The following is a 27,803-nucleotide window of genomic DNA, read 5'->3' on the forward strand; positions in this document are numbered from 1 at the left end:
CTTACAAAATGGTGAATTTGGCCAGAATTTTATTCATGGTCCTCAAAGCTTAAGAGTTCAATAGTGGAGTGCATGATGTTTTACTGCGGGTATTGCGGGGTACCAAACTGTTTTGTTCGTTAAATATTGCTTAAAATATGATTTTATAAAACTACTAAAAACTAAATTCTGGACAGAGCTATTATTACATTATCAAACCTATTGCATAGATCTATTTAAGAGCTTTGTAACGGTATAAAAATGTTATTTTTGAGACAAAAACATGGCAAAGCTGTCCGTTTTCCAAAAAAACGTTAAAATATCATTTCCAGGTGGGGCTAGCTTGAACGCCCCCCACTCCTCCCTAAAAAATCTAAAAAATTAAAACTGTCCTGATAATAGAAATATAGGTGTTTCGTCCAGGGTGGGACGACCCTACGTTGTGTGATTTTAATGGTGATTCTCCGGGCGACGAATAAAGAAATACTTCTGCTTTGAACTGGACGGTTGATTTATTGCCTCCGAGAGGCAGCGTGCCTGCTCGGAGGTTACTATGAACACTGTACAACAAGCATGATTGAGAGTCGCCTTTTATAAGCGACTCTTAGTACGGAACCAATATTACATTTATTTGGGGACGTGTGCAAAACAATTTAAATTTAAATCTAATTGGACTATCTGCGCGCCAAACGATCAGTGTTGGCGCGCAGGTTGAAACAATAAACAGAACAGAAAATGAACAATACGATGCACGCTGCTCTGTTTGGCGCGTTCTTTTCCATAGCCAGCAGCACAGCACAGCGACGATGACATCGGCACGATGTGTGATCGAACAATAGGTTATAAGCTGTGTATTCATCACATTTTACCCACCCAAATCGAAAATTGGTCTTTCGATAGTTTTGGCCACACTCCTTTATATGGGGCTGTCCTATTGTGCGTCGTCGGGGTGACAATGGGTCAAATGGGGGTGAGAATGGGTCACTGTTTCAACTACTTAGAATGCTTGTAGAATGGATTAAATATATCTGAGGACAAGAAGACTAAAATATAAGAGACCTTTTTGAACGATTTTGCTCTACGACCACCAGGCTGCCGGTGAGAGCGATGACCCATTCTCACCCCCCAGACCCATTGTCACCCCCGATGGCGGTACTGTATATATTATAAGGTTAAGATAAAAACATGACTTTTTAAAACTATACTTTGCCCGATTTCGATCCATCGTCTCTTAATAAAAAATATATTCGAGACATTTTACTGGCCCTGATTAATTGTCGCAATAGTGTTCCACATACCAAAATATGTGTAGGTACTGATTATAGATGGTTTGATCACAGACAAACAGACGTAACAGCTTGAGTATTTTTCTGAAAAAATCCATCGCTCAACTCCTTTAAGGCTACCTTACACCTCGGGAAAGTTTTCCGCCGAATTTTAGTTTCCGTGCATTTTAAATGGGGCCGGAATTTTGATTTTCCCTGCCCAAATCCGAAAACATCGCATGTGTAAAAATACATGGGGAAAAATCCGCGGAGCGAATTCCCGATGTGTGATGCTTTACCATTCGCTTTGACGCAGCCGCGCTGTGTGCGTGAAACCAGTGTTTTTCAACATGGTGAAGTATAGGAAGTATATTTTAAAATGCTTTTAAAATGTTATTAACAGTGATATGTAGAACACTTTTAAATACGTAGGGTTAGAATTTTGAAAAACTACATGTTAGTCTCCTTATCTACACATGTTTTTTTAATCAAAGTAATTCAACTTTCGTGTTAGCTATATAAACGTAAATTAAATTTCTAACCCAAAAAGATGAACAATTTTAGGCTAAAATGTGTTTTAACGCTTTAATAAGCATTTTAAAATTGACGTCCTATATCCCTTGCTGGGTGAAATAAAAAAGCATCAGCCGGCCCCCATTTTGTTTTCTCGCTTTCGTCAGGGCCAATAATGTGACCAGACATGCATTTTTCAACTTCGTTTTACAAATTTATTACAATTCATACAGCCTTACAAATATTTTTCCAATTTTTTTTTGGATTGCAACGCTAGCGCATCTAGTTATGAAACGCACAATCAATCAAATTCGAATTGGTCGTTGAAGTCATGCTCTATGATATTTTCTCTAGTGATACGTCTGTTTGTCTGTGATTTGATCATCAATCAAATTTCATTCAATCAAACTCCCTTTTATTGAAAGTTAACTCACGAAAAAAAAAATTTGTTTGTGAAGATTCACCGCTCACAAATCTTTGTCAAGTATATACGAAGGATGCTAGTGAGGGTTCTTTCGCAAGTTACGTAACACCAAATTTGATGATTTTGGACCCACACCCTCCCCCTCGTATATTTTTGTATGGAAGGTTTTTTTTTGTACGGTATACCCCTCCTTTCCCCTACAGCGTCACGTAATTTGTGAAGGGCCCCTAAGTACATGTAAAGATGGAAGAGAACAGTCCTTTTCAATAAAATGCTTTCTGTGCTCTCTTGGCATAGTGTTCCTTGGGACCGACAGCATTCAAAAGGGCACCAAAACACGCTTCTGGCAAGGCGAGTCGCTCACCTCGACCTTCACGCGTGCCCAACTCCCAATTGACTGCTGCTGCCATGGACAGAAACCAACCAACACGGCTCCATTTGGCGTGATTTTTCGCCATGCATGGTTCAAAGTGTCATCCAGTTTTGTGTAGTTTGTATGTTTTGAAAGGGACTGAACTCGGATGCAATAGCCGAATGGTTATATGGAAGACGTCCGCTTATGTGAAAGAAGGAAACATAATTAACGAAGACATGGTCCACGTGCTTGCAATCAGGCGCTAAGAATCACACGACGATCCTGGTTGAAGCAACCGCATCTTAACTCGTTTGATATTTTGTTTGAGGTCAACGTTGGTGGTTGGTGTGGCTTAAGGGAAACCACCCTACGATGAAATAATGATCACTAAAATGGCACCACTTGTCACTTTTAGGAAGCCACTTAAACAAAAGAGGTTTCATGTAAATCATCTTTGAGGTCGACACTTCATACATGTAATTTGCATAATTTTAAACGGAGACCTTACTATTTATAGTGCATCCTGGTCGAACACGGGCTATTTACATGTCGGGTAAAGACATGCAAACATAAGCAGCTGCCATTATGTCAACTGTAGAGTCGTCATCCATGATGCCGCCGATGAGCCTCCGCTTCGCAAACATTCGCAAGGGAGTTAACTCCCGATGACGCGACGCTATATGGCAATGCGTGCTGTTTTCACTTTCAGCGATTCATCAGGTAACACACGCTCCAAATGATCCGTGAATGTCACAACCGTCGTTCGTCAATCTTTCCCGCTCAGTTTGTCAGTCGGGCGGTCGAAGAAAATATGGTAATACACTAAACAGTCTGTACACGTAAACGTTTCCTTCAAATCTAATCGAATGCTAATCAGCTCCCGCAATCGAATCTCTGGAGATTCACTGCAACCCAAAGTGGCTTACTCCGCGGAGTACAACATATTACAGGCTATCAGCAGTTCGGAATCTTTGCGCGAGTCTCCTTATTGCGTGTGCTGCCGCTGAGAAAGGCGGCCAATCATCGCGTCTGATGCTGCCCACCCCTTCGGGCCTTGTCATCACGCCAATATCCGATACTCTACGTACCAAGCTTTGAAGCTGCTCCACATGCTCCCTCCCCCATTAACCCACACGGAATGGGTGTTAGCTCCTCCAACGAAAGTGAATTTCATCCTCAGACTGAACGGAAAATCTCCCCATCGTCGATCATCACCTCAATCATCGTTCCGGTTTTCCGGCTCTGGAAAAAAGCACGCCAACCGTACAAATCATATAAGGCCATAATGATTTGAATTGCGTTTTGTGTTTGTCATTCCCTCACACCACCGGCAACCGAACTACCTTTAACTGAAATCATGTGATAATCCGTGCGGTAAACAGTGACCGGACACCGCTAGAAATCTCTACGCAAAAAATAACGTTCGAATGGCAATGATGCTTCTATTATAATTGAATTCAATGATTCTAAATAGATCCTATATTTCACATGTTCTTGAGGCATCAAAGACAAATTTTTAATTCAAAAATCTTGAAGAAAAAACTTCGATTTCGAAGAGTGTTTGGTAAACTGCCCTTCTAGCTTCTCAAATTCAATTTTTCTTCAACAACGAAAAACAAAATATGATTTAAACCATTATTTTTGTTGCTGATGCATATGATTCCATACTGATTATTGATCTACTTTTCAAGGTCAAGTTTGGCTGAAATTATTAGCGTACTTCCTCTATATTAAGTTCGTCAGAATATTATCAATTTATCGCAATTGGGCAATTTGGTGAGGGTTTACCTTCTTCGGTACAAAAGTTTGACGTAGAATTTACATCTTTCTTTCTTATTATACCAGGTTTCGTTTTGGAATCAAGAGTGTTACGTTTTGAACGTGAATAGCGTCCATCTGTCTGAACAGATTTCCATGATCGTCCTCTTAATCCAAAGATTATTAGTAGTCTATACGGCCGTTTCACGCCAAATAGGTCTTGCATCAAACTCGACCATCATTGATTTGAAAAAATGCAATGCAAAAACATTCTTTTTCACCTGAAATTTTAAAACATAGCATTGATACTCATTGGCGTAACTAGCCCCGATGCCTAGGAGGGCTATAGCCCCTTCAACTATTTTCTCTATTTTGAGTTTTTTTCCAAAAATTCTCAATTCAAAAAACTACCACCTCATTAAGTTATCTTAGTGGTAATGTGATTAATCCGGTCCATCAATCACACCCATCCATATTCTCCTTTCTCAAGCACGTGTTGTAGACTACAGTATCGATTCAAATTGATAGTGTATGGCTATTGCATCTAAGTGTAGTAGCGCTCGGCTGTGTCCCGCACAACCAAAGGCCAATTTGTGATGGATCACCGTCGGGCTCCCACCGAGGCAGTGAATATATTTGCATTTTTCTATAAATATTTGATCTTAAATGAAAAAAATGCCATATTGCTCCAGGTATTCCGGTGAGAATCCTTCAGTGATATCCACGGAATGTTCCAATGATTTAGACACTTCGACAGGAATCCTCTAAGCATACCGAAAGGGACCTCCAGGGATTCCAACAGAAATGTTTCAGGGAGTTCGAAGGGAATGTTTCAGGGATTCCAAATCCTTCCGGGATGTCGACGGGAATCCTCCAACGGGAATGATCCAGGGATTCCAATAAGAATATTATACATATGTTCCATCCACCAGGAATACCGACGAGGATATTCCAGAAATTCAAACAGGAATGTTCGAGGGATTCTGACGGAAATGCTCCAGGGATGTTCAAAAGAATCCGACGGAAATTTTTCATGGATTCCAATTAGAATGTTCCAAAGATTCTGAATGTAATCCTTCAGAAATTCCGACCGAAATATTCCAGGAACTCCGACAGGATTGTTCCAGAGATTCCGTCGGGAATCAATTCCAACGGGAATGTTCCAGGGATTTCGTGGACAATGTTACAGAAATGTGGAAGCAAATCGTCGAAGGATTCCGAAGCAATCTTGTCGAGGGATCCCAAAGCAAATCGTTGAGGGACTCCAAATAAATACTCCAGGGATGCCGTAAACAATCCTGCAATGAAAAAATGCCATATTCCTCCAGGTATTCCGGTGAGAATCCTTCAGTGATATCCACGGAATGTTCCAATGATTTAGACACTTCGACAGGAATCCTCTAAGCATACCGAAAGGAACCTCCCGGGATTCCGACATAAATGTTCCAGGGAGTCCGAAGGGAATGTTCCAGGGATTCCAAATCCTTCCGGGATGTCGACGGGAATCCTCCAACGGGAATGATCCAGGGATTCCAATAAGAATATTATACATATGTTCCATCCACCAGGAATACCGACGAGGATATTCCAGAAATTCAAACGGGAATGTTCGAGGGATTCTGACGGAAATGCTCCAGGGATGTTCAAAAGAATCCGACGGAAATTTTTCATGGATTCCAATTAGAATGTGCTAATGATTCTGAATGTAATCCTTCAGGAATTCCGACAGAAATATTCCAGGAACTTCGACTGGATTGTTCCAGAGATTCCGTCCAAAGTCCTCCAAGAATTCCAACGGGAATGTTCCAGGGATTTCGTGGACAATGTTACAGAAATGTGGAAGCAAATCGTCGAAGGATTCCGAATTAATCTTGTCGAGGGATCCCAAAGCAAATCGTTGAGGGACTCCAAATTAATCCTCCAGAAATTCCGTAAAGAATCCTTCAATGATTCCAAAGGGAATCCTCCAGGGATGTTGAAGTAAATCGTTGAGGAATTCCGAAGCAAATCATCGAAGGATTTCGAAGCAAATCGTCGAGGGATTCCGAAATAAAACATCGAAGGAGTCTGAACTAAATCGTTGAGGAATTCCGAAGCAAACCATCTAACTATTATGAAACAAATTTTCAAGGAATTCTAAAGCAAATCTTCGAATGATTCTGAAACAAATCTTCGAACGACTCAGGAGGATCTCCGAAGAAAATCAACGCGAGATTCTGAGGCAAATCCTCCATAGATTATGAAGGGTATCCCTCACAGATTCCCAATGGTATCCCTCAACGACACCAAAAGGAATCCAGTGTGAATTTTTGTGGATTCCGGATGGTTTACTCCGATGATTCTGAAACGAATGCTTCAGAGATTCGAATGAGAATTCCTCGCGGACTCTGATGGAAATTCCTTTCGGATTGTGATGAGAATTGTCGAGATTATCATGCTGCTAGGCAAGCGGTAGTCTGCTGATTATCTGTCACTCCAGTTCTTGATGTCTTTGACTGCTGGCGAGTACCACGATTGCTTTGATTGATATTTTGGTGGCTCCCCGTTGTTGTTCATATCAAGCTTACTTTGATGCTTTAAAATCAATTAGATATTGCCCTTTTATAATCAACACCAAGTGCATTTTTAACACCACACAGGAATCTTTCTGAGAAATAAGAAACAAGCTTATTAGTCTTCCACTCATTTCATTATGATAGGGTGAATATGAGAGATAACTCTTTTGTCTTCAAAGTTTTTCTTCTATTCATTATAATATATGTTGAAAATTGATATCACTGCTAACTAACTAGGGGGGGCTAATTTGTTTCTAGGGTGGGCTAAGCCCCAACTACCTCCCCCTTATTTACGACAATGTCGATACTAGATTTAAATAACATTGTTTTTGCGATTTCTTTTCAATGTGATGCATAAAAACTAGAGATAAAACGTTTTATGATCAACTTTGGTGATAAAGACTCGTCTGCTAAAAAAGTTTTTCTAGGAGCCAATTTTTGCTCATTTTTGGGAACTAATTGTTAGAAATTTAATTTTATGACGCACTATGATTATTGAGTTCAATAAGAACAATAATGATCATACTGACTACTCTCCTAAACCAACCGTTTGCGAAGTCTTTCAGTTTTTACGTCATTGCAATGGTTAATGGTTATTATCTGTATGTTTCAGCATAACTTCTGAATGCATTGACCGATTAAAATCAAATTTGAAACACACATTCTTTATCTTAAGGAGCGGTGGAGGAGGCGGTGGGATGATCTTTGCAAAAGGGGGAGAGCGTGGGGGAAGGGTATACTATGGAAAACGAACAATTCAGTTACACTTTTAAACCCCTCGACCAATTTCTACCAAATATGAAACATATATTCTCTTTCCTTAGGTGAGAGTCATTTAAAAAGGAAGAGGGGTGTGGGGGATCAATTCATTGTATATTCTGAACCCCTTGACCGAATTCCCCCTTAGAATTTAGAACACATATTTTCTGGCCTTAGGAGATTATAATGGAGGTGGGAGAGTAACTGGACATTCTCTGTCCAAAAAAGACGGCCATAGTATGGGTGTGAGGATCATTGAAAATGAGAGAGGATGTGGGAGAGGGGTATTGCTGAGTTAACAATCAAGCCAATGTAATTTCTGAACTCCTTTTTGCCTTTCGCGTATACTAAGTACACGTAAAGGCTATAGGATCACTCCAAAACCGAACTTCTGATAGAAGGCTCGGAGACCCATAGTGTTATATACCAATCGACTCAGCTCGGCAAATTGAAGTGATGTCAGTATGTCTGTTTCATATTATAGGGTATTTCTGGGCATATTCTACGACTTTGTGTACAACTCCCCCACTGTCGATTCGCCATCGATCGCTTCAGCTGCCGATGATAACCATGCCTATGCGAGAACCAGATTCGAAGATTTATTTCAAATCTTTTCATCCAGACCTCCTGCCTCCACGCACTGACTGACTGACCGAGCCTTTTCGCTGCAACGATGATCAATCGAAATTGTCCTCCTTTGGGTTCTCCACCACGCGGCTATCAAATCGTGCGAACTTTCGATTTCAATCGCGAACGTGCAACTCAACTCGGTTTTGGTTCCCGGTTCCGATGGTGGCTGATTCCACGGTCGGTGCGTGGTTGTTGGACGCAGGTTGTTGCCGCATCTTTTCAAGAATGGGGTGGGTGTAGAGGGGAGTAGTTGGGGTGGGTAAGGATTATCATTGCAACCCGTACGCAGGTGACAGGAAGGCACTACTTCGATGGAGTAGCGGGAGTAACAAGAAAATTCGATTCAATAAATTAATTTATGTTAGCGATGTATTTATGCCCGTTTATGGTACTTGAATGGACAACACACATGCGCCTGCGGTTCAGTGAGGCTTGTTGATGACTATAATAGCATCAACGATCGACGCAACGAGGGGCTGATGATTTTCATCAGCTCTGAGATAAGACACCTTTCAACGAGTTTTTCGCCGGATTAACCGTGGGTAGCTGGTGGGCTTCCGCAGATAGAAAAGTAACTGAACCGCCAACTAAGGGTGTGATAAATTGTTGCCCAGATGGGCTCATTTAGGAGGAAGAATCATTTAGGGAACTGAATGTCATGATAATGATGATGATGAGTGTCCTACACAGATCGTCTTCTTTCAAATTACTTATCTAAATGGCGTTGTTGTCATTCTAACTTGACTGAATAAGTTAATGCTTTTTGAGATTTTACTACTAAATATAGCATTATCTTCACTCTAAGCTAAATCGAAGATAGTAACTTCATATATGTAAACGAATAGTTAGTCCCAAACATGATACACTGACTGTTACAAAAGCCACTGAAGGAAGACACCTTCGAATCCGAGAATTCCTTACATCGGACCGGGACAGCACCAGCTGTAGTTTTTGCGGAACGATAGTGCGCAAAAAAAATTGTTGTTCTTTACTACAGGTGCATCGTTACCTCGATAGCATGGACATCGTTAACAAAACAACTATATCGTAACGGTCATATCAGTTTGTAAGTACTTTGTAGTGGAAATTATACTTCTTTTAAAAACTATTAATTTGAATGAGAAAATTAGCTTAGTCTGGTAGAAGCATATCAAAACTGTGAAAATTCTCTTCAAAATTCTTCAGGAGTGAACCTGTATTTCTGTCTTTTACAAATTTATTGACAATTGAGCTTTTTTTTTCTGCAACTTAATATTTCTATTGCTTCATCAATTTGTAACAAGAAAATTAAGATACATTACATACGTTTGAAGAAATTGCCGAAACCATTACAGAAATTCACACTGTGTTATTAATTTCCAGTTTCAATGTTTCGCGTAGAATGGTCATTGAAAGTTTTTTATTTTATCGGCAGTTCATATCAGTCACTCAGGAGAACTTCTTATGAAGTTCAATGATATTTCAAATTGTACTTGGGATTTGTTGCCCTTTCCATATTCCATATTAATATTCACGACTTCAGTAGCGTTATACTGTTTATAAATAACTAAAGAAATACATCATCAAAACGAATAACGCCATCATTGGTCGAATATGTTATTTAGCTTACAAAGTCACGTATTACCAGATAAACATTTCCATTTATTCATCAAATAGGGTTTACCCATAGTCTTCACCGCTCACAGTTACTTCACCTACATATTCTGTTGAAAGCCCTCCCTCTCAACGCCCAATGTGTATCAAAATGCCATCGATCCCAAGAAGTGATTTGATTCAGATCAATATGTATAATAATGCACAGATTCGGTTCGTGAATGTGGTGCTAAGACTGGGTGCGAACAAAATATAAATAACTTGGTCATTCGAATTCAATCAGTCTGCCCTACTGTAAACCTCGAGACACCACATACCGGCCATCAGAATCGAAATAAACGATTCGCTGATAGGCACAGTTATATTTTACGACCAACTCGTAAACCTACTCAGATTTCTTTCAGATCCCTTCCAATTCTGTTAACGGAGGAATGCGTTCTCAAATTTCATTCAAACTTAGCAGACCCAATGTATGCCTTTAATGCATATAGGGAAAAGGCGCTATATTTTTATATTTTTAGACTTACTCTCTTTTGCATAGAAGGAACAAAAACAAGTGATTTACCCTAAATTCCTTGGTTGGTGCAACTTCCCAGAATCTAAGCCAAGAAACCGTGAACACTACATCGATCGAAAAAGTTTATCTACTAGAGCGAGCAACAATACACTTCCCTTTGCTTTGGACCTGCAATCAGAACGATCAGCGGAGAAACTGTCGCTGCAATAAACAGTCAAATTAACGGTGTGGAACGATGCTTTGCAGCGGTGCATCGGAGGCGTACAAATCGGTCGTAAAATGTGGGTTGTAAAAGTATGATTTAATCAATTAAAGCGCCATAAATAATGAGCGTTTTAACAAGATTTGATTGTGTTTGATGAGGGAAGACTGATTAGATAAAAGACTACTAAAAAGAATAAAACAGTGTATTAAAAACATGTAAAACAAAATATATCGTGTTCTTCTTCTTATTGGCATTGCATCCCCCACTGGGACATTGCCGCCTCGAGGTTTCACCTATGTTGGTTTGTGTTGGTTTGCGTAGGAGCGGAGCGCTCTCAGATTCGACAAATTGACGTTTGAATCTTTGTTTACAAAAGCAGATAAAGTCGTTTTGAAAATTTGGTATTAATTTATCTTTTGCAGATGAGGAAAAGAATTATCGCTATTCTCGTTTGTTGCTTGTTTTTCGCATTTTTCAGCGACAATTTACACTCCTTGTAAAGGAAGTATTTTTCGACACCGTCAATCCAACCCAAGCTACCACCGAACTATAGGAGAAATAAACGCTCTTCGAGACAAGTGGATATCTTTTACCAGGAGGAAACTGAAGTCCCCTAAGGATCTGTCTTGGCTGTTACGATTTTCCTCGTCGCCATGAACAAGGTTTTTTGTTTCCAACCATCAAACATTCACATTTTTATTCACACCTATGACATTGTGTTGATTGTCGTTTGTCATACTCCCGCAAGAAAGCACATAAAAACCCAATTCCATGTTCGCTAGCAAATGCGTATGTGGACGATGTGTTTGCAGAGAGAAACATCAGCTATCTGGTCCGAGCATACAGTCGGCGGAACATGCCATCCCCATCCGGAAAATAGTTAAGGTGCTCGGAGCCTCCATTTCCCGGGACCTCACTTTCCGGTCGCATTTCCGTGGAGTCAAGGTCACAAAACTAAAGTGAGTCTAAACCGACCCCTGTTTAATCCACACAGGGCCAACAACTGAGCACTCCGACTTTAGATTGTCGCCTGCTCTACGACCTGGTACTCACATGATCATTCCCACCGTGACCGCATCGATACTTTGTCGCTGACCTTCATACAGTACATCAGAACCGCTTCTGGGTTTCTGCCCTCCACATTAACCTACTAAGCGATTGTACGACAATTCCCCGAATGCAATTTCCCCGAATGTAATTTCCCCGAATGTAACAATTCCCCGAATGCAATTTCCCCGAATGTAACAATTCCCCGAATGTAACATTTCCCCGAATGGAACAATTCCCCGAAAACATAGTACCCCTTACAAACACATCTTCGCAATCGACTGTATGCGTCCGAAAAAAATCAGCGTTTCAAGATACGTTCAAGTGTGTCTTATTGGACATTACCAGCGCAATATCCTTTGGTGAAGATGGGCATGGCCAGGAGTAGTAACCCTCGCTTTCGTGATTTTTATCCTAGATTGAACCCACACCTTCCTTGATTTCTGATAGCAATTTGAATAAGGATTTCAAAAGAAAAACATGAGTATCACTAGTGTCCAATCTACAAAGTACACCGTAACTATGCTACACTTATCAGCTCAATATCCTTTGCTAGTATTAGAAATTTTTGATCCTCCAAGATCTGTTTTAAAATTATAAAAATATCAGGGTAGTATGATTTCCAAGGTACTTTTTGATCTATAATAGTCGAACAACGTGTTTTATCAAAAACAGAATCGCAAACGGCAATTCCTGATTGAAAGCGTTTTTTGGTAAATATTTTTATCTTCGAAATTAAACTCCTGTCCTGTAAATACCTTCTTAAGAAGTTTGAGGCAATGTTTGCCTTTTAAATAAAAATGTTGCGTTTGCCCGGACTAAGACAATGGTGAATGTGATGCCTTCTTTAAAAATAATGCATTTGCTCGGACTAATGCAATGGTAAATGCGTCGCTCCTTTAGGGAGTGTTTCCCCAGATTATTATTGCTATTATTCTATCTTTAATAACACGTATCTGCCCGAAATACGATAATATGGATGTAATCCATTCTTTAAAAGAAATCATTTCCACGAAGTAAGGCAATGGTAGATGTGGTCCCTTCTTCAGAAATAGGCGTTAGCTTGAAATAATGCAAATATAAATGAATTGAGAATGATAATAAATATTAAAGTGCTCTCTTATTTTTATACCAATTTGGCCAGAATAAGGTAAAAATATATAAGCAATATGTATTGAATGTATAATTTTTATCGAAACACATTTTGCCGAATTCATTTTCTCAGAATAGCAATAGGCATTTTTTGTTTCAGATTGTTCTTAAATTGGCTTTTCTTGGATAAGTGTAGCATAGCAGCAGTTTTAAACATATAATTGCTCCATATCAATCCTTATCTTGCAGGCGCGCCCTATAGTGAACGAATTATCTGTTCTTGTTGCCTTATTATGGACAGACGTTCTCTCTCGAGACGCTTTATACTGGATAGACGAGCTTATATAAAGAAGGCATTATCTCCTCCATTACCATTACATCGGGTACACGGGATCATTTAAAGAAGGCACTGTTTCATTGATTCACTTTATTTCAGACAAACGAGTTCATTTAAAGAAGGGACTATCTATCCTATTTGCCTTATACCGGGCAAATGTGTTCATTTGAGGAGACATTGACACTTCCTTTTGCTTTAAACTGGGCAGATGAATTCATCATACCAAGGATACTAATACATTTAAAGAAAGCAATATCTCTTCACTTCGCCTTGGGTTGTTTTTCAACTTAGTGTTCTGCTAGCATTTCCACAGTTATTGAAAGGTTTCCCGTGCCTGCCAGTTACATGAATGTCTTGTATGGCAAGTGCAACGGACACACTGTGCTCAAAGAGCCGAAAATGCTTCTCACCCGGAAGCATCCTAAGCCGAACCGAGAATCGAACTCTCAACCTCTGGATCAGAAATCCTCCAATCTCTTTGAGCCGCACTCAAAAAGAAGAGAGAAGCATTCGGGGAAATGTTACATTCGGGGAAATGTTACATTCGGGGAATTGTTTCATTCGGGGTATTGTTTCATTCGGGGAATTGTTTCATTCGGGGAATTGTTTCATTCGGGGAATTGTTACATTCGGGGAAATGTTATTCGGGGAAATTGCATTCGGAGAAATTGCATTCGGGGAATTGGTTTTCGGGGAATTGTCGTACAATCCTACTAAGCCATTGCCGAGACAGGCATCCTCCCATCCACCATAGCGTTTTTTTACAACAGAGAATGCATTTACACACAACCTACAACACGTGCTTAGTAGTTGCCAAAATACCAAATGAGAGTGTGCTAGAGTGTGGGACTCTTCCAATCGGTGACTGGCCATACCGCAAAAGGTTTAGGGTCATTTGGCCAAATGCCGTTTGGCCGAATGTCGTTTGGCCGAATGCCTTTTGGCCGAAAGGGTCATTTGGCCGAACGCCATCTGGCCGAATGCCGAATAAATAATAAACGAATGAAGAATAAACGAAAAAGAAGGAAAGAGAAAGAAGAAAGAACCATAGAGTAAGAAAGAATCAAGGAAGAAGAAAGAATCAAGAAGGAAAAAAGAAAAAACAAAAGAAAGAAGAAGGAAAAAGAAAGAAGGAAGAAGGAAGGAGGAAGAAGGAAGAAAGAAGAAGGAAGAATAAAGAAGAAAGAAGTTAGAAGGAAAAGATAGAAGACGGAAGAAGGCAAAAGGAAGAAAGAAGAAGAAAGAAGGAAGAAGGAAGAAGGAAGAAGGAAGAAGGAAGAAGGAAGAAGGAAGAAGGAAGAAGGAAGAAGGAAGGAGGAAGAAGGAAGGAGGAAGAAGGAAGAAAGAAGAAGAAAGAAAGAAGAAAGAAGAAGGAAGAAGGCAGAAGGAAGAAGGAAGAAAGAAGTAGGAAGAAAGAAGAAGGAAAAAGGAAGAAGGAAAAAAAGAAGGAAGAAGGAAGAAGGAAGAAGGAACAAGGAACAAGGAAGAAAGAAGAAGGAAGAAGGAAGAAGGAAGAAGGGAGAAGGAAGAAGAAATAAGGAAGAAGGAAGAAGGAAGAAGGAAGAAGGAAGAAGGAAGAAGGAAGAAGGAAGAAGGAAGAAGGAAGAATGAAGAAGGAAGAAGGAAGAAGGAAGACGGAAGACGGAAAAAGGAAAAAGGAAAATGGAAGAAGGAAGAAGGAAGAAGGAAGAAAGAAGAAGGAAGAAAGAAGAATAAAGAAGGAAGACGGAAGAAGGGAGATGGAAGATGGAAGAAGGAAGAAGGAAGAAGGAAGAAAGAAGAAGGAAGAAGGAAGAAGGAAGAAGGAAGAAAGAAGAAAGAAGAAAGAAGAAGGAAGAAGGAAGAAGGAAGAAGGAAGAAAGAAGAAGGAAGAAGGAAGAATAAAGAAGGAAGACGGAAGAAGGGAGATGGAAGATGGAAGAAGGAAGAAGGAAGAAGGAAGAAAGAAGAAGGAAGAAGGAAGAAGGAAGGAGGAAGAAGTAAGGAGGAAGAAGGAAGAAGGAAGAAGGAAGAAGGAAGAAGGAAGAAGGAAGAAGGAAGAAGGATGAAAGAAGAAGGAAGATGGAAGAGGGAAGAAGGATGAAGGAAGAAGGAAGATGGAAGAAGGAAGAAGGAAGAAGGAAGAAGGAAGAAGGAAGAAGGAAGAAGGAAGAAGGAAGAAGGAAGAAGGAAGAAGGTAGAAGGATGATGGAAGAAGGAAGAAGGAAGAAGGAAGGAGTAAGAAGGAAGGAGGAAGAAGGAAGAAGGAAGAAGGAAAAAGGAAGAAGGAAGAAGGAAGAAGGAAGAAGGAAGAAGGAAGAAAGAAGAAGGAAGAAAGAAGACAGAAGAAGGAATAAGGAAGAAGGAAGAAGGAATAAGGAAGAAGGAAGAAGGAAAATGGAAGAAGGAAGAAGGAACAAGGGACAAAGAAGAAGGAAGAAGAGAGAAGGAATAGAAATAATGAAGAAGGAAGAAGAAAAAAGGGAGAAGGGGGAAGGAAGAAGGTATTAGAAAGAAGAAAGAAAGGGGAATGAAGAAGGAAAAAAAAGGAAAAAAAAGAAAAAAGAAAGACGGAAGAAAGAAGAAGGAGAAGGGAAAAGGAGGAAGAAGAAGGAAGAAGGAGAAGAAAGAAGAAGGAGAAGAAAGAAGAAGGAGAAGAAAGAAGAAGGAAGAAGTTCTCTGTTCACTTTTCTCTTCCCACTTTTCACATTTCACTTCTCACTTCTTACTTCTCATTACTCACGTTTCATTCCTCAATCTTCGCTACTCGTAATTTGAGGTAAATTTTTTAACTGTTCGGCCAAACGGCATTCGGCCAAACGACCCGTTCGGCCAAACGGCATTCGGCCAAATGGCGTTCGGCCAAACGGCATACGACCAGACGGCATTCGGCCAAATGGCCTGACACCCCGCAAAACTCACCTTGGCCATCATTTACCCACTGGACTGCTTTCCAGCATTACTTCTTGGGGATAGGCTGTACTTAATGATCTCACTTGCACATTGCTATTCGCCGCAAAGCCGCCTTGTGCGCCACAATCGCATCTGGAGATCATAGAAACTCTCTTCTAGTTCAAAGAGACCGAATCCTGCGCATGATGACCGGCCTTGGTCTTCCCCAGATACTGGCACTCCTCTATACAGCCACAATCAATAGCTCCATAGCACAACATTTCCGCAAAGGCAAAGGTACAACTCAGATACGCTTAGAAGGTCGAATATTGGTTTATTATAAAGACATTTGTGTGGAAATATTGGGACAGAAACTGGAGGGCATTACCACCACTTCCGTTTGCACAAGCCTGCCCAGCTTGAGGGACCAGCAGTTATTTTCCCGGTTCGGAACTGGGCATACGCACCTCTCACACAATTGTTCTGAAATCCCCTTTCGGGAACCCTGCGGAGTCTGAGGTGTTCATAACTCAGTTGATCACTATATATGCTAACATGATATGAACTTGCTTGATATAAGAGATAAAAGAAGTAATTGATTACTTCTTACAAGTAGCATAACTTGATCTCCTCATGATATTTTAATGCAAAATATTGAAACTGTCGTCCGATATTTCATGTTCATATCTCATTTAACAACAGTGTTGACGTCCCGATTTTATCACGTTTTCGACCCGATTTTGTCACCCCAAAAAATTTTATCATTCTTTTCATTTTCGTAAATAATACCACAAACAACATTGATTTCCATGAAATAACTTTCACCGCCTGTAGTTTATTACGAACAACTTCTTACCTGGGAAATATTCTGTAAGCAATTTCGACAAGAAATAACGGGGACCGTTCACGCATTTGGCCCTTCCAATGTATAAAATGATTCATATTTGTGGAATGAATTAAAAAATAGGATTTTTTTCAATTTTGTCACATACCCTGTTTTATCACCCAAAAATTCACCCGGGGGGTGATAAAATCGGGATATTATTGTATCTTATCAAGATTTGATATTACTGAGCTTTTTTTGTCTGCTCGGAAACTGTTTCTATGGGACCCCGATTCAAATTTCGAGTGTAAGGCATACAATTCGAGGCGCTCGGGTCTTCCTTGGTTTCATCAAAGGTTGTCACTTTTATATTACGGTCGCGAAAAGAGACAGACTTCTGTCAAACAGACGCACGCTGGATAAAGAAGAATTATTATCAATGTTTCATGTAAGAATCTCGGATTTTTTTACAGGAATCTGTGTAAGGTCATTAGAAATAATGTACGCGTTTTCGTCAGGGATTTAAAAAAAAAGTTATTTTAATTTTTTGTCCAACATATCGAAAAGCTGGTGACTCCGATAACGATACCAGCAGAGAAATTCGGTGACGCATCGTTGCAGGACCCTCCACAGACTGCGTGGTTGGCGACGTGCAACCATGGACCATGGACTGAATAGAGAAGACTTTTGTGTACTGCACTGGCCACTCCGGCATTAGTCTGTCTAAAATGTCTAAAAGCAGTTTATTGATAACTCAGCAATTAATAAATCATGATAATGATAATGAACGATTGTACCCCGTTCAGCGTAATAGCGCTTGGCATAATATCGTTTGGCACAATTGCCGTTTGGAAAGCGGCTGTTTGGCATAATGGCCGTTTGGTAAAACGGCCGTTTGGTATATTGATCTTTTGGCATAATTGTTATTTGAGCTATATGATTAATAATATTGTACCTCGTTTGGCATAAGGTCGTTCGGTACAATGTTCGTTTGGCATAACGGTCGTTTGGCATAATGTCGTTTGGCATAATGTCGTTTGGCATAAGATCATTTAGCATAAATGTTATTTGAACTGTGTGATTAATAAACCCAACCGGCGGTTGTTAGATTTTCTAACAATTCTGTATAAGAATCTACCAAAACTTGTATAAGAACTGGGCATATGCGAAATTGTTAAATGCTAATACAAAAAATGTAAGCTCTCAAACAAATTAAATAAAATTAAAAAATAAAATAATCATATTTTGGCGCTCTCCCAAAGCACTCACACATGCAGACATCTCTTCTCTTTGTCAAGCTGAGTCTATTGGTATACAGTATTATGGAGTTCCAGGCCTTCTATCAGGCCATATGTTTTTGCCTTTCTCGTATACAAAGTATACGTAAAGTCTATAGGATCTCTCCAAAACCGAACTTTTTATAGAAGGCTCGGAGACCCATAGTGTTATATACCAATCGACTCCGTTCGACGAATTGGGATGATGTCTGTTTGTGTGTATGTGTGTGTACAAAAAGGTGAGACACACTTTTTGGTACTTAGCATTATTCGAGTTGCTCGCAACAGGTTGCAATCGACGCGGATTGCGGTCTAGTTGTTTCCTATTGAAAATTGGCCCGATCGGTCATTGCGTTCCAAAGTTATTAAAAAACCTTGTTTTTTGCCAAGGGTCCTTGGGAAAAAAAACAAAAACGAAAAAAAAATGTTTTCATAGATTGCAGCAATGCATTCAAATGATCGCAAATGAATATGAATTGATGGAAAAAGTAAAATGTATCTCCCTAAAGTGCTATTTTGACCTCTCTTATGCGTTTTTATTATTTTTTTTAATGCGCGAGAAAGGCACCACCAACGCTAAGTGGATTGATCTGGGTTTTTCCTAGACAGGACTGTTACATGCTATAAAATAAAGAATCAAAAGAGGAAAAATGCATGATTTTTTAAGAGGAATTTTGAATCATTTTGAACACTGGATTATATTTTCGCATGCCTTAAACGTGGCAAATGCATCCTTTCAAAGAAGGGATCATAACTTCCTTTGCATAGAACTGAGAGAACGCTTGAATTGAAAATAGGAGCCATATCTGCTCTGGCTTCTACTGGGCAAATGCATCATTCGAAAGAAGGGATCATTACTTCCATTTCCTTAAACCGAACAAATGCCCAATTGAAAGAAAGAACCATATCGTCTCACAGTGGCGGGCCCTCATACAAATGCCGGACATAACCTAATATGTTGCTCGAATCTTCCACCAAAGGGTAATTTTGGAACGCTAAATTCATTTTGAGGTTAGAATTGTTATCCAACATATACTATGCTACTCTAGTACTTCTGGAGACCCAAGCCTTAAGGTCTGAAGCATTAACAGCGTCCTCATTCTAACATTGAAGCAGTCAATTTCCAGTTTTGGAGCAGCTAGGAGCAAACCAGCACACCAACCACCGGAAAGTAGACCAAAAATAGGTTTCAATACATGATACCTGATCGTTCCGAAACGTTTCCGAAAAAACTTTAGTCAAATTTTCTTTTTCCATACAAATTTGTTCGGGAGATGCTTTACAGCATTAACTTCAACAAGCCACCAAAAATTAAATTTACAAGCTACAATCATCAAATTTTGGAATCAGTTCATTTAATATATGTGTGAAATTAAAAAATACGAGTTGCGCGAAACGAACGAAAACAAATCGAGGTTTTGTCCGGGTTTCCGCCATAGTGCGGCTCTTGCCATCTGTCGTGCAAAAACATCCTTAGCAAGAAATGATCACATCATATCTTCCCTTGCTCTAAACCAAGAAAATGCCTGAATTGAAAGAAGGACCCATATCCTCTCCTGCGTTCTGCCAGGAAAATGAATTCTTTGAATGTATCTTCTCTTGCCGTCTGCTGAGAAGATACATTTTTCGCAAGAAGGGATCATACATATATTTCCTGGCATTGAACCGAACAAATGCTTGAATTGAAAAAAGGAACTATATCATCTTTCACCTTCTGCTGGACCTTCTGCCATCATTAGAAAGAACTGTCTTTATCTAAGCAAATGTCTGAATTGAAAACAGGAAACATATGGTCTTTTGAGTCTGACGGTTAAATGCATATCTTCTCTTGCGTTAAACCGAGCAATTGCCTTAATTGGTATAATTGTTTCGTCCAGGGTGGGACGACCCTACGTTGTGATTTAACTTTCTCCAGGATTCAGACGACGAGTAACAAGAACTGTTGGCGACTTTACTATTAATTCATTACCTCCGAGAGGCAGCGTGCCAGCTCGGAGGTTACGATAACGAATACTGTACTTTACATGAAGTGTGGAGTCGCCTTTTATAGGCGACTCTTAGTACGGCTAAACAATTATTTTTATATATTACAATTATTGGAGACGTGTGCACAAACATTCAAATTTAAAATCTAATTGGACTTACAGCGCGCCAACTGCTACGCACATAACACGAGCAATTGGCGCGAGAACAGAGAACAACGAAAAATACACATGAATAGCAGCTCACACGCTGCACTGTTGGGCTTCAACAGCAGCTACTACGGTGAGCGCAGTTCGTGATCGAACAAAGTCATATCCTCTCTTGCCTTCGTCCTGGCAAATGCTTTTTTTTTAAAGAAGGAATTATGTCTTCCCTTTCCTTGAACTGAATAAATGCATATATTGAGAATGAAAACCATACAATATATTCTCCCTTGTGTTATGCCGAGCAAATGCATAATTTGAAAAAAAGAATCCTATCTTCGTTTGTCATTTGCCGTGAAAATTTATCCAATACATTGAAAAAGAACGCATATACTTTTTAGACCTATAAACGACAAAGCGTGCTTCTAGAGAGATGATTATATCTCCTGCAGAAATAACAAATTAATAGTTTTCGCCCTTGGGCACGTGCAATTTTGCTATTCGAGTTTCCGTCTTTTGTAGTTTCTCTTAGTCAACGACGACCTTGCTACTGACCAGAGGTAAAAAAAAGTTAAGTGGAAAAGGCCAATAATAAAAATTCCATGAAATTCTTTTTCAAAAAATTGATTTCTGTGCTAGAAAAGTGTATGATGGAGTTAGTGCTTATTCATAGTTACTCGATTGCGTACCCAGCACGTAATGGGTGGGGCTATATAAGTTAACAAATGCGCAAAAATATATTGATTTGCAACGTTCGGTTTCCGCCATTCATGAAGTCTACCAATGTTCCTCCGAGCAGTGGTTTGATACAATCTTTAGATCAAAACAAAACATTATAATTACACCCTCGTTTTTCTACGCTGTTGGAATTCATTAATTTCTCGGTTAACCAGAACTTTCACAGCCTGAATCTCCTTTCCACAGCCTGAACGGCGTTATGCCAAAAGATTTTATGCCTAATGACCTACCACCTGTGGCACTTTTCGCACCTCTGGGCTTGACTTTATTGAAAAAGTGAAGAACTCTCGCGCTTAGGATCATAGGGGCGTAACTGTATTGATCGATTTGTCTTCATTGATGTTTACTCATCAATGTAGATAATTTTGGCAGTTTGGCGCAAGTTTTATGGATCGGGATGATAAATGATAGTTATCTCTTGCTCCAGAAGCATGAATTACGGTAGTAACTTTGAATCTAGTTGCATTATTATCCGAAGGAACAATAGATGAAGAGAAATCGATCAATGCAGTTACCTATGATCCCTATGATCCTAAGCGCGAGAACTGAAAAAAAAAACTTTCCTTATAGTTTCTTTCCTTAAAAAACTTTCCTTATAGCCGTAAGATCGGCTGTACGAACTATGGACGTATGACTACATAGATAAGTAGAACCCGTCACTTCTAAAGATGTACTCAACAACCGCCGAAACGCCAGGGCTCGAAATATGAGTCATGTTCGGGATTTGAATCAAAACGGTAGTCATTTGTTCATTTATCTAACGTTGAAATATTCGTTATTCGCTGAGATTTGCATACGCTGTAAACGATGCAACATTGGAACGAATATCATCCATCAAAGACATTGGTATGGTGTAGTAATGCCAACTAAATGAGCATATCATCACGACAACCACAAAGGCTTTCGCTGTTACTTGGCTTTATTCGTCGCAACTTATACGATGGAAGTCTCTACAAAAACAACGTATATTTCTGCAAACAATGTTCGATTTTGACATAATTAGCAATCGAATAGACTGTCCCGACCCTTTACAGCAGGGGAATACCTTTGTTCCTGCTCGTCGCTTCCATCAGTGTTTCCTGTTTTGGACAGCACGCCATCGTACAGCTCTTGAACAAAACAGCTAGAGAGATGTTCCATACTTCTAAGCGGCGTAGAAGGTTTTGATTTTAGGGATTATTTCAAAAGTTTGATATTAAGACAATTAGATATGTAAGTCATAGCTGAAGACAAAGTGAAATAAATATATAATAGACGAAAAGAAATATTTGTATTGGGGCAATGCTTTTTGTTGTCGACTAAGCATGACTAGTCAGGACGGTAGGACAGCACGCGAACGACCGGGAAGCTCGTTCGAAGGAATCGGGCCCCACCGGAAAATGCCGTCCAAGTCCAAGTCGGATGTGCTACAGGGAGCAAATTTAGTAGAAGAAAATAATCCAGGGCTAAAGGACCCACTACTTACAATTTAGACAGTGTTCAAACGTAACAATCGGATTAAAAAGCATCATTAAAGCATCAGCTTATTTATTAGTTTTTTGTTCATTTCTGCGTGCTCAATCGAGACCAAATTCAGCGATCAGGTTGGTTTAGATGACTCTCCGCCAACGAAACAAGATTTGGTTATACGGCAACGTATCAGCAGTAGCGCAAATAGGACGAATCTGTTGAATTAATCCCAATTATAGTTCAAATCGATCAAAGATTTAATTTGTTCGAACAAAAAATCCGTACGAAAACGATCACACTTGTAGCTTCGAAAACTGAAAAAATGTTACATTACATTATCACATACATTTTTCTTCGATCATAAATTCACACATCTGGACACATAGTTCCATGTGCGCACGTTGTTGAATTTTATGTTTTCAATTGTGGCATTTCACTTTTTCTGAAGCTACAATTACTACAGCCAACTGAATACGGTACAAATTGTGATCTTAAAAATTGCACGCCATGCGCATGGTTTGAGTAACCGTTTTCTTCTAGCTGAGAGCTAAGTCAATCATTTAAAACTGATTCTCTGAATGGACAAAGACAATTCCAAACCGATCGTTTATGACATTGTTCGATATTGAAAACGAAACTCGCTTGTTCTCCACACCAAAGAGATGTTCCCTGAGGCTCAATACGAAACCGAAACACGAAAGATTCCAATCAACGATAGTGAAATTAATCTTCTAAACTCCCTCGCATGCTGACTTTGAATGAATTCAGTATTGCTCATTGCTGGCACTGGTGCTGCCATCGAAAAACGTTTCACGCTATCAATTCTCACCGATCTGGGTTCGTTCTGCCCTTAAACAATCTGCGCCCGGCCGGGCGGCTCGGCTCATAAAGCCAGCAGAAGTGAAACATCGAAAACAGACTTCGACTTACCTCTGATCCCTGCGCAACGGGACCGCCAGCGGCGCCACTTTCATTCACGGAATCTAATGGATCATCATCCTGAAACTCGTGGACCATACTGCTGTGTTCGGTTGGCGTTGTTCCATTCTCATGACCCAATTGCAATCGATGTGGCAGTTGCTGCCTATGCTCCTCATTTTCTAGCTGATGTTCCTTGAGCCTGGCAGAGGCAAACATCGAGTATGGTTCTCGGTTATCTTCCGGTCGGATCTCACACAGTTGATCGTCCAGATACCAGTTGGCCGTGGGGATCTGGATTGTTGTCGACGTCTGCTGTTGCTGCTGCTCTCGCTGGTGTTGAACAACCGCTTCGTGATGTGTGATTGGACATGTGTCCTCGGTGCTCGGTTGGCTTCCGATTAGGGCTTCCTTGCACCTTTTCAAGTAGCTCTTCATCTTGGACCGGCTTTTTCGAATCTCCCCGCGGCTCAACGTACCACAGTTGGAATACGGTTGATGGTGCGAATCACTTTCGCCACTTTCGATCACTAGAATGTCTTCCAATCCCCCGCCACAGCTAACCGCCGAGTTTCCACCGAGGCTTGAGGCGGGGTCAGGATCGGTGTTTGTGTGGTGGCGATCGTGACGGGCCGAAGAAAGTGCTACCGAGGACACGGCGGAAAAGTTCGAGGAGAGATTTAGCGATTCGTCGTCACGTTGCAATTTCCAGGCGTTATCGTCGAAGGATTTGGTGCGACGAGTTGTGGGGGCGATCTGTTGAACAATTAAAGAAAAGAAATAAAATGAAATTGTTATCAGACAAACGAACAAATAATAATTTAAAAAACTGTTGCCAATCAAAATGATACAGAGCTTACAAAACAAGTACATATTCTAGTGTAAAAGGAGAAGTTTTATTTCGGGATCACTTTTTCTCTCATCCTCTCAACGTTTATTTCTCAGCCGTAGCCCTACCCACTAATAATTAGTTATTGATACATTGTTGGTCTCTGTGAATTTTTAGTGATATACATTTGGTTGGAATGCCATTGAGTTAAAAATGCCTAGAAAGGAAAAATGCATGTTACCAAAACCAAACCCTGTCGAATTTTTTTTGATGCAGGATCTCGTCTTTCTTTATGGATCATTCGGGTGTCATTTATAATTTTGGTCAAATGAATGTCTAACAAAAAATGCTGAATCGCTTATAAATTGTTTAATGATAAACGAAATTGGAAAATTTAGGCACCAAATCAAAAACCACATTCTTTAAAAACTTGTTATGGAAAAGATCAATTGTGTTGGACTTGGAAAAACAACCTTGGTGGCACAAGTGTACATTTTGAAACAGAAAACAAGAGAACTGCTAGGACCAACAGCATAAATCATCAAAGGATAAGTTGTTTACCGTGCGATGCAGCGACGACAGCGGAAGTCAAGGTAGGACCATTTATTTATTTATCATCAGACTAAGGCCGGAGTGGCCTGTGCTGCACATAAAAGACTTCTCCATTCAGCTCGGTTCATGGCTGCACTTCGCCAACCACGCAGTCTGCGAAGGGTCCGCAAGTCGTCCTCCACCTGATCGATCCACCTTGCCCGCTGTGCACCTCGCCTTCTTGTTCCCGTCGGATCGTTGTCGAGAACCATTTTCACCGGATTACTGTCCGACATTCTGGCTACGTGCCCGGCCCACCGCAGTCTTCCGATTTTCGCGGTGTGAACGATGGATGGTTCTCCCAACAGCTGATGCAACTCGTGGTTCATTCGCCTCCTCCACGTACCGTCCGCCATCTGCAACCCATCATAGATGGTACGCAACACTTTCCTTTCGAAAACTCCCAGTGCGCGTTGGTCCTCCACGAGCATCGTCCAGGTCTCGTGTCCGTAGAGAACTACCGGTCTTATAAGCGTTTTGTAGATGGTCAGTTTGGTACGGCGGCGAACTCTATTCGATCGGAGCGTCTTGCGGAGTCCAAAGTACGTACGGTTTCCAGCCACTATGCGTCTCCGAATTTCTCTGCTGGTATCGTTATCGGCGGTCACCAGTGAGCCCAAGTACACGAATTCTTCTACCACCTCGATTTCGTCACCACCGATAGAAACTCGTGGTGGGTGGCTCACATTGACCTCTCTTGAGCCTCTTCCTATCATGTACTTCGTCTTCGACGTGTTGATGACTAGTCCAATCCGTTTAGCTTCGCTTTTCAGTCTGATGTAGGCTTCCTCCATCCTCTCAAAGTTACGTGCCATGATATCAATGTCGTCGGCGAAACCAAATAACTGGACGGACTTCGTGAAAATCGTACCACTCGTGTCAATCCCTGCCCTTCGTATTACTCCTTCCAAAGCGATGTTGAATAGCAGACACGAAAGACCATCACCTTGCCGTAACCCTCTACGGGTTTCGAAGGGACTCGAGAATGCCCCTGAAACTCGAACTACGCACATCACCCGATCCATCGTCGCCTTGATCAACCGTATCAATTTATCCGGAAATCCGTTTTCGTGCATTAGCTGCCATAGCTGGTCCCGATCGATTGTATCATATGCGGCTTTGAAGTCGATAAATAGATGATGTGTGGGCACGTTGTATTCGCGGCTTTTCTGCAATACCTGGCGTATGGCGAACACCTGGTCTGTGGTAGAGCGTTCGCCCATAAATCCCGCCTGGTACTGCCCCACGAACTCTCTTGCAATTGGTTTTAGTCGACGGCATAAAATTTGGGAGAGTACCTTGTAGGCGGCGTTCAGCAATGTGATTGCGCGGTAGTTGCTACAATCCAGCTTATCGCCCTTTTTGTAGATGGGACACACGACACCTTCCATCCACTCCTGCGGCAGAACCTCATCCTCCCAAACCTTGGTAATCACCCAATGCAGCGCTCTAGCCAGTGCTTCACCACCGTGTTTAAACAGCTCTCCTGGTAGTTGGTCAACTCCAGGGGCTTTGTTGTTTTTCAGCCGGCCGATGACCTTGTGGATATTCTTACGGGGGAAGAAAGTGCTTCGAACTACCATTCCGCGGGAGGCTGCAAAGTTTATGCATCGTTGGCCGTTGTCGTTCGATACGGTATGCAGACTATCCGGTCCGATGACCGGTCTATACATTTCCTCCCTTCCTACCTGAGCGTTCATGTCACCGATGACGATTTTGACGTCCCGCAGTGGGCATCCATCGTATGTCTGCTCCAGCTGCGCATAGAACGCTTCTTTCTCGTCGTCGGATCTCCCTTCGTGTGGGCAGTGCACGTTGATGATGCTATAGTTGAAGAAACGGCCTTTTATCCTCAGCTTGCACATCCTTTCGTTGATTGGCTGCCACCCAATCACGCGTTGGCGCATCTTTCCCAGCACTATGAAGCCGGTTCCCAGCTCGTTGGTGGTGCCACAGCTTTGGTAGAAGGTAGCCGCTCGATGCCCGCTTTTCCACACTTTCTGTCCTGTCCAGCAGATTTCCTGCAGCGCTACGACATCGAAGTTGCGGGATGTAATTCATCGTAGATTATCCTGTCGCAACCTGCGAAGCCTAGCGACTTACAGTTCCATGTTCCAAGCTTCCAATCCAATCGTTAACCTTTATTCGTCGTCTAGGTCGTTGCCGATTGTATCGAGTCGTATTATCTTCTATGTCGTTCGTAATAGTTGTTTTTACAGGCGGCTTATTGGGCCTGCGCAAACCTCCTGTCTCGTCGGAGGGCCGTCGTGTCAGGGCTGTTTAGCGTCCCACCTAACACCAGGACTTGGGCTTGTGCGCTTTGAGCGGCACACGGTCGCTTTGGCGGAGCCTACTTTCGGATACATGCAGCTTTTTATAGAGGTTTAACAGGGCCCACTGTCAAACCCCACCACATCCTAGGCAGGCGCCACAACTCGCAGATGGCCTGGGGAGGGATCGTCAAGCCCACATAGTCCCTGCTGCCCCAAAGGTAGGACCATACAGGCATTTTAGCACTGGCGGGCTGGGGCACGATGGTTCACGTGACCAGGCATTGAAAAAAATCAGATCATGAGTAAAAATCAGCTAAATTCATGCCAACTTGGTGTTCTCCTGCGGTCTAATCGCCGATGCTTCCTAGATCGTTGAAATTTTGCGTTCGTTGATTCAATGTTTAAAGATCTTCATTGCTCACCAATGGGAGACAACTGAGCGAGGCAAATCACTTGGTAACCTAACAATGAGTGTTGTTACTACACGCTGTTAGAAAAATCTTTTCAGACATTAGGAAAATTAAGTCCGCTATGAGAATGGAACTCGGATACATTGCATGGGAGGCTTCGATACTTTCTCTCCTCCATTCCAGCAACTTGAAAGCAGAGTGAATAAAGCAGAACACCTGATGTGTTTTGGTTTTATTCTAGTTAGAGTAAGCGTAATACAAATGCTCCAGTCGTAGCTTCCCTGGATACCATACCAAGTTTGGCTTGGCGAACCTTGTCGCTCGTTGTTTACGTAGCAACGAACGCTCATAATCGTTGTTTGGTATCCATCTGAGCAAGGCTGTTCAATCAGTGTCATAGGATGCTATGATTGAATTGAATTAGATCAATGATCGTCCGCTTCACTCACGCTTTCAATGCCTGCACGTG

At 41.2% G+C, this 27,803-nt stretch overlaps 1 protein-coding gene across 2 annotated transcripts in view; it reads right to left on the reverse strand.

Moving 5' to 3' along the window:
* The window catches only part of LOC134211362 (uncharacterized), a 712,214-nt gene that overhangs the window by 476,546 nt on the left and 207,865 nt on the right, over positions 1-27,803 (reverse strand). For both annotated transcript variants that reach the window (XM_062688149.1, XM_062688150.1), the window contains one exon: positions 23,244-23,987. In XM_062688149.1, the coding sequence (XP_062544133.1) occupies positions 23,244-23,987 (744 nt within the window). The remainder of the gene's footprint in view (positions 1-23,243; positions 23,988-27,803) is intronic.

The sequence above is a fragment of the Armigeres subalbatus genome, chromosome 2 (genome assembly GCF_024139115.2).
Source record: "Armigeres subalbatus isolate Guangzhou_Male chromosome 2, GZ_Asu_2, whole genome shotgun sequence".
Taxonomy (NCBI): domain Eukaryota; kingdom Metazoa; phylum Arthropoda; class Insecta; order Diptera; family Culicidae; genus Armigeres; species Armigeres subalbatus.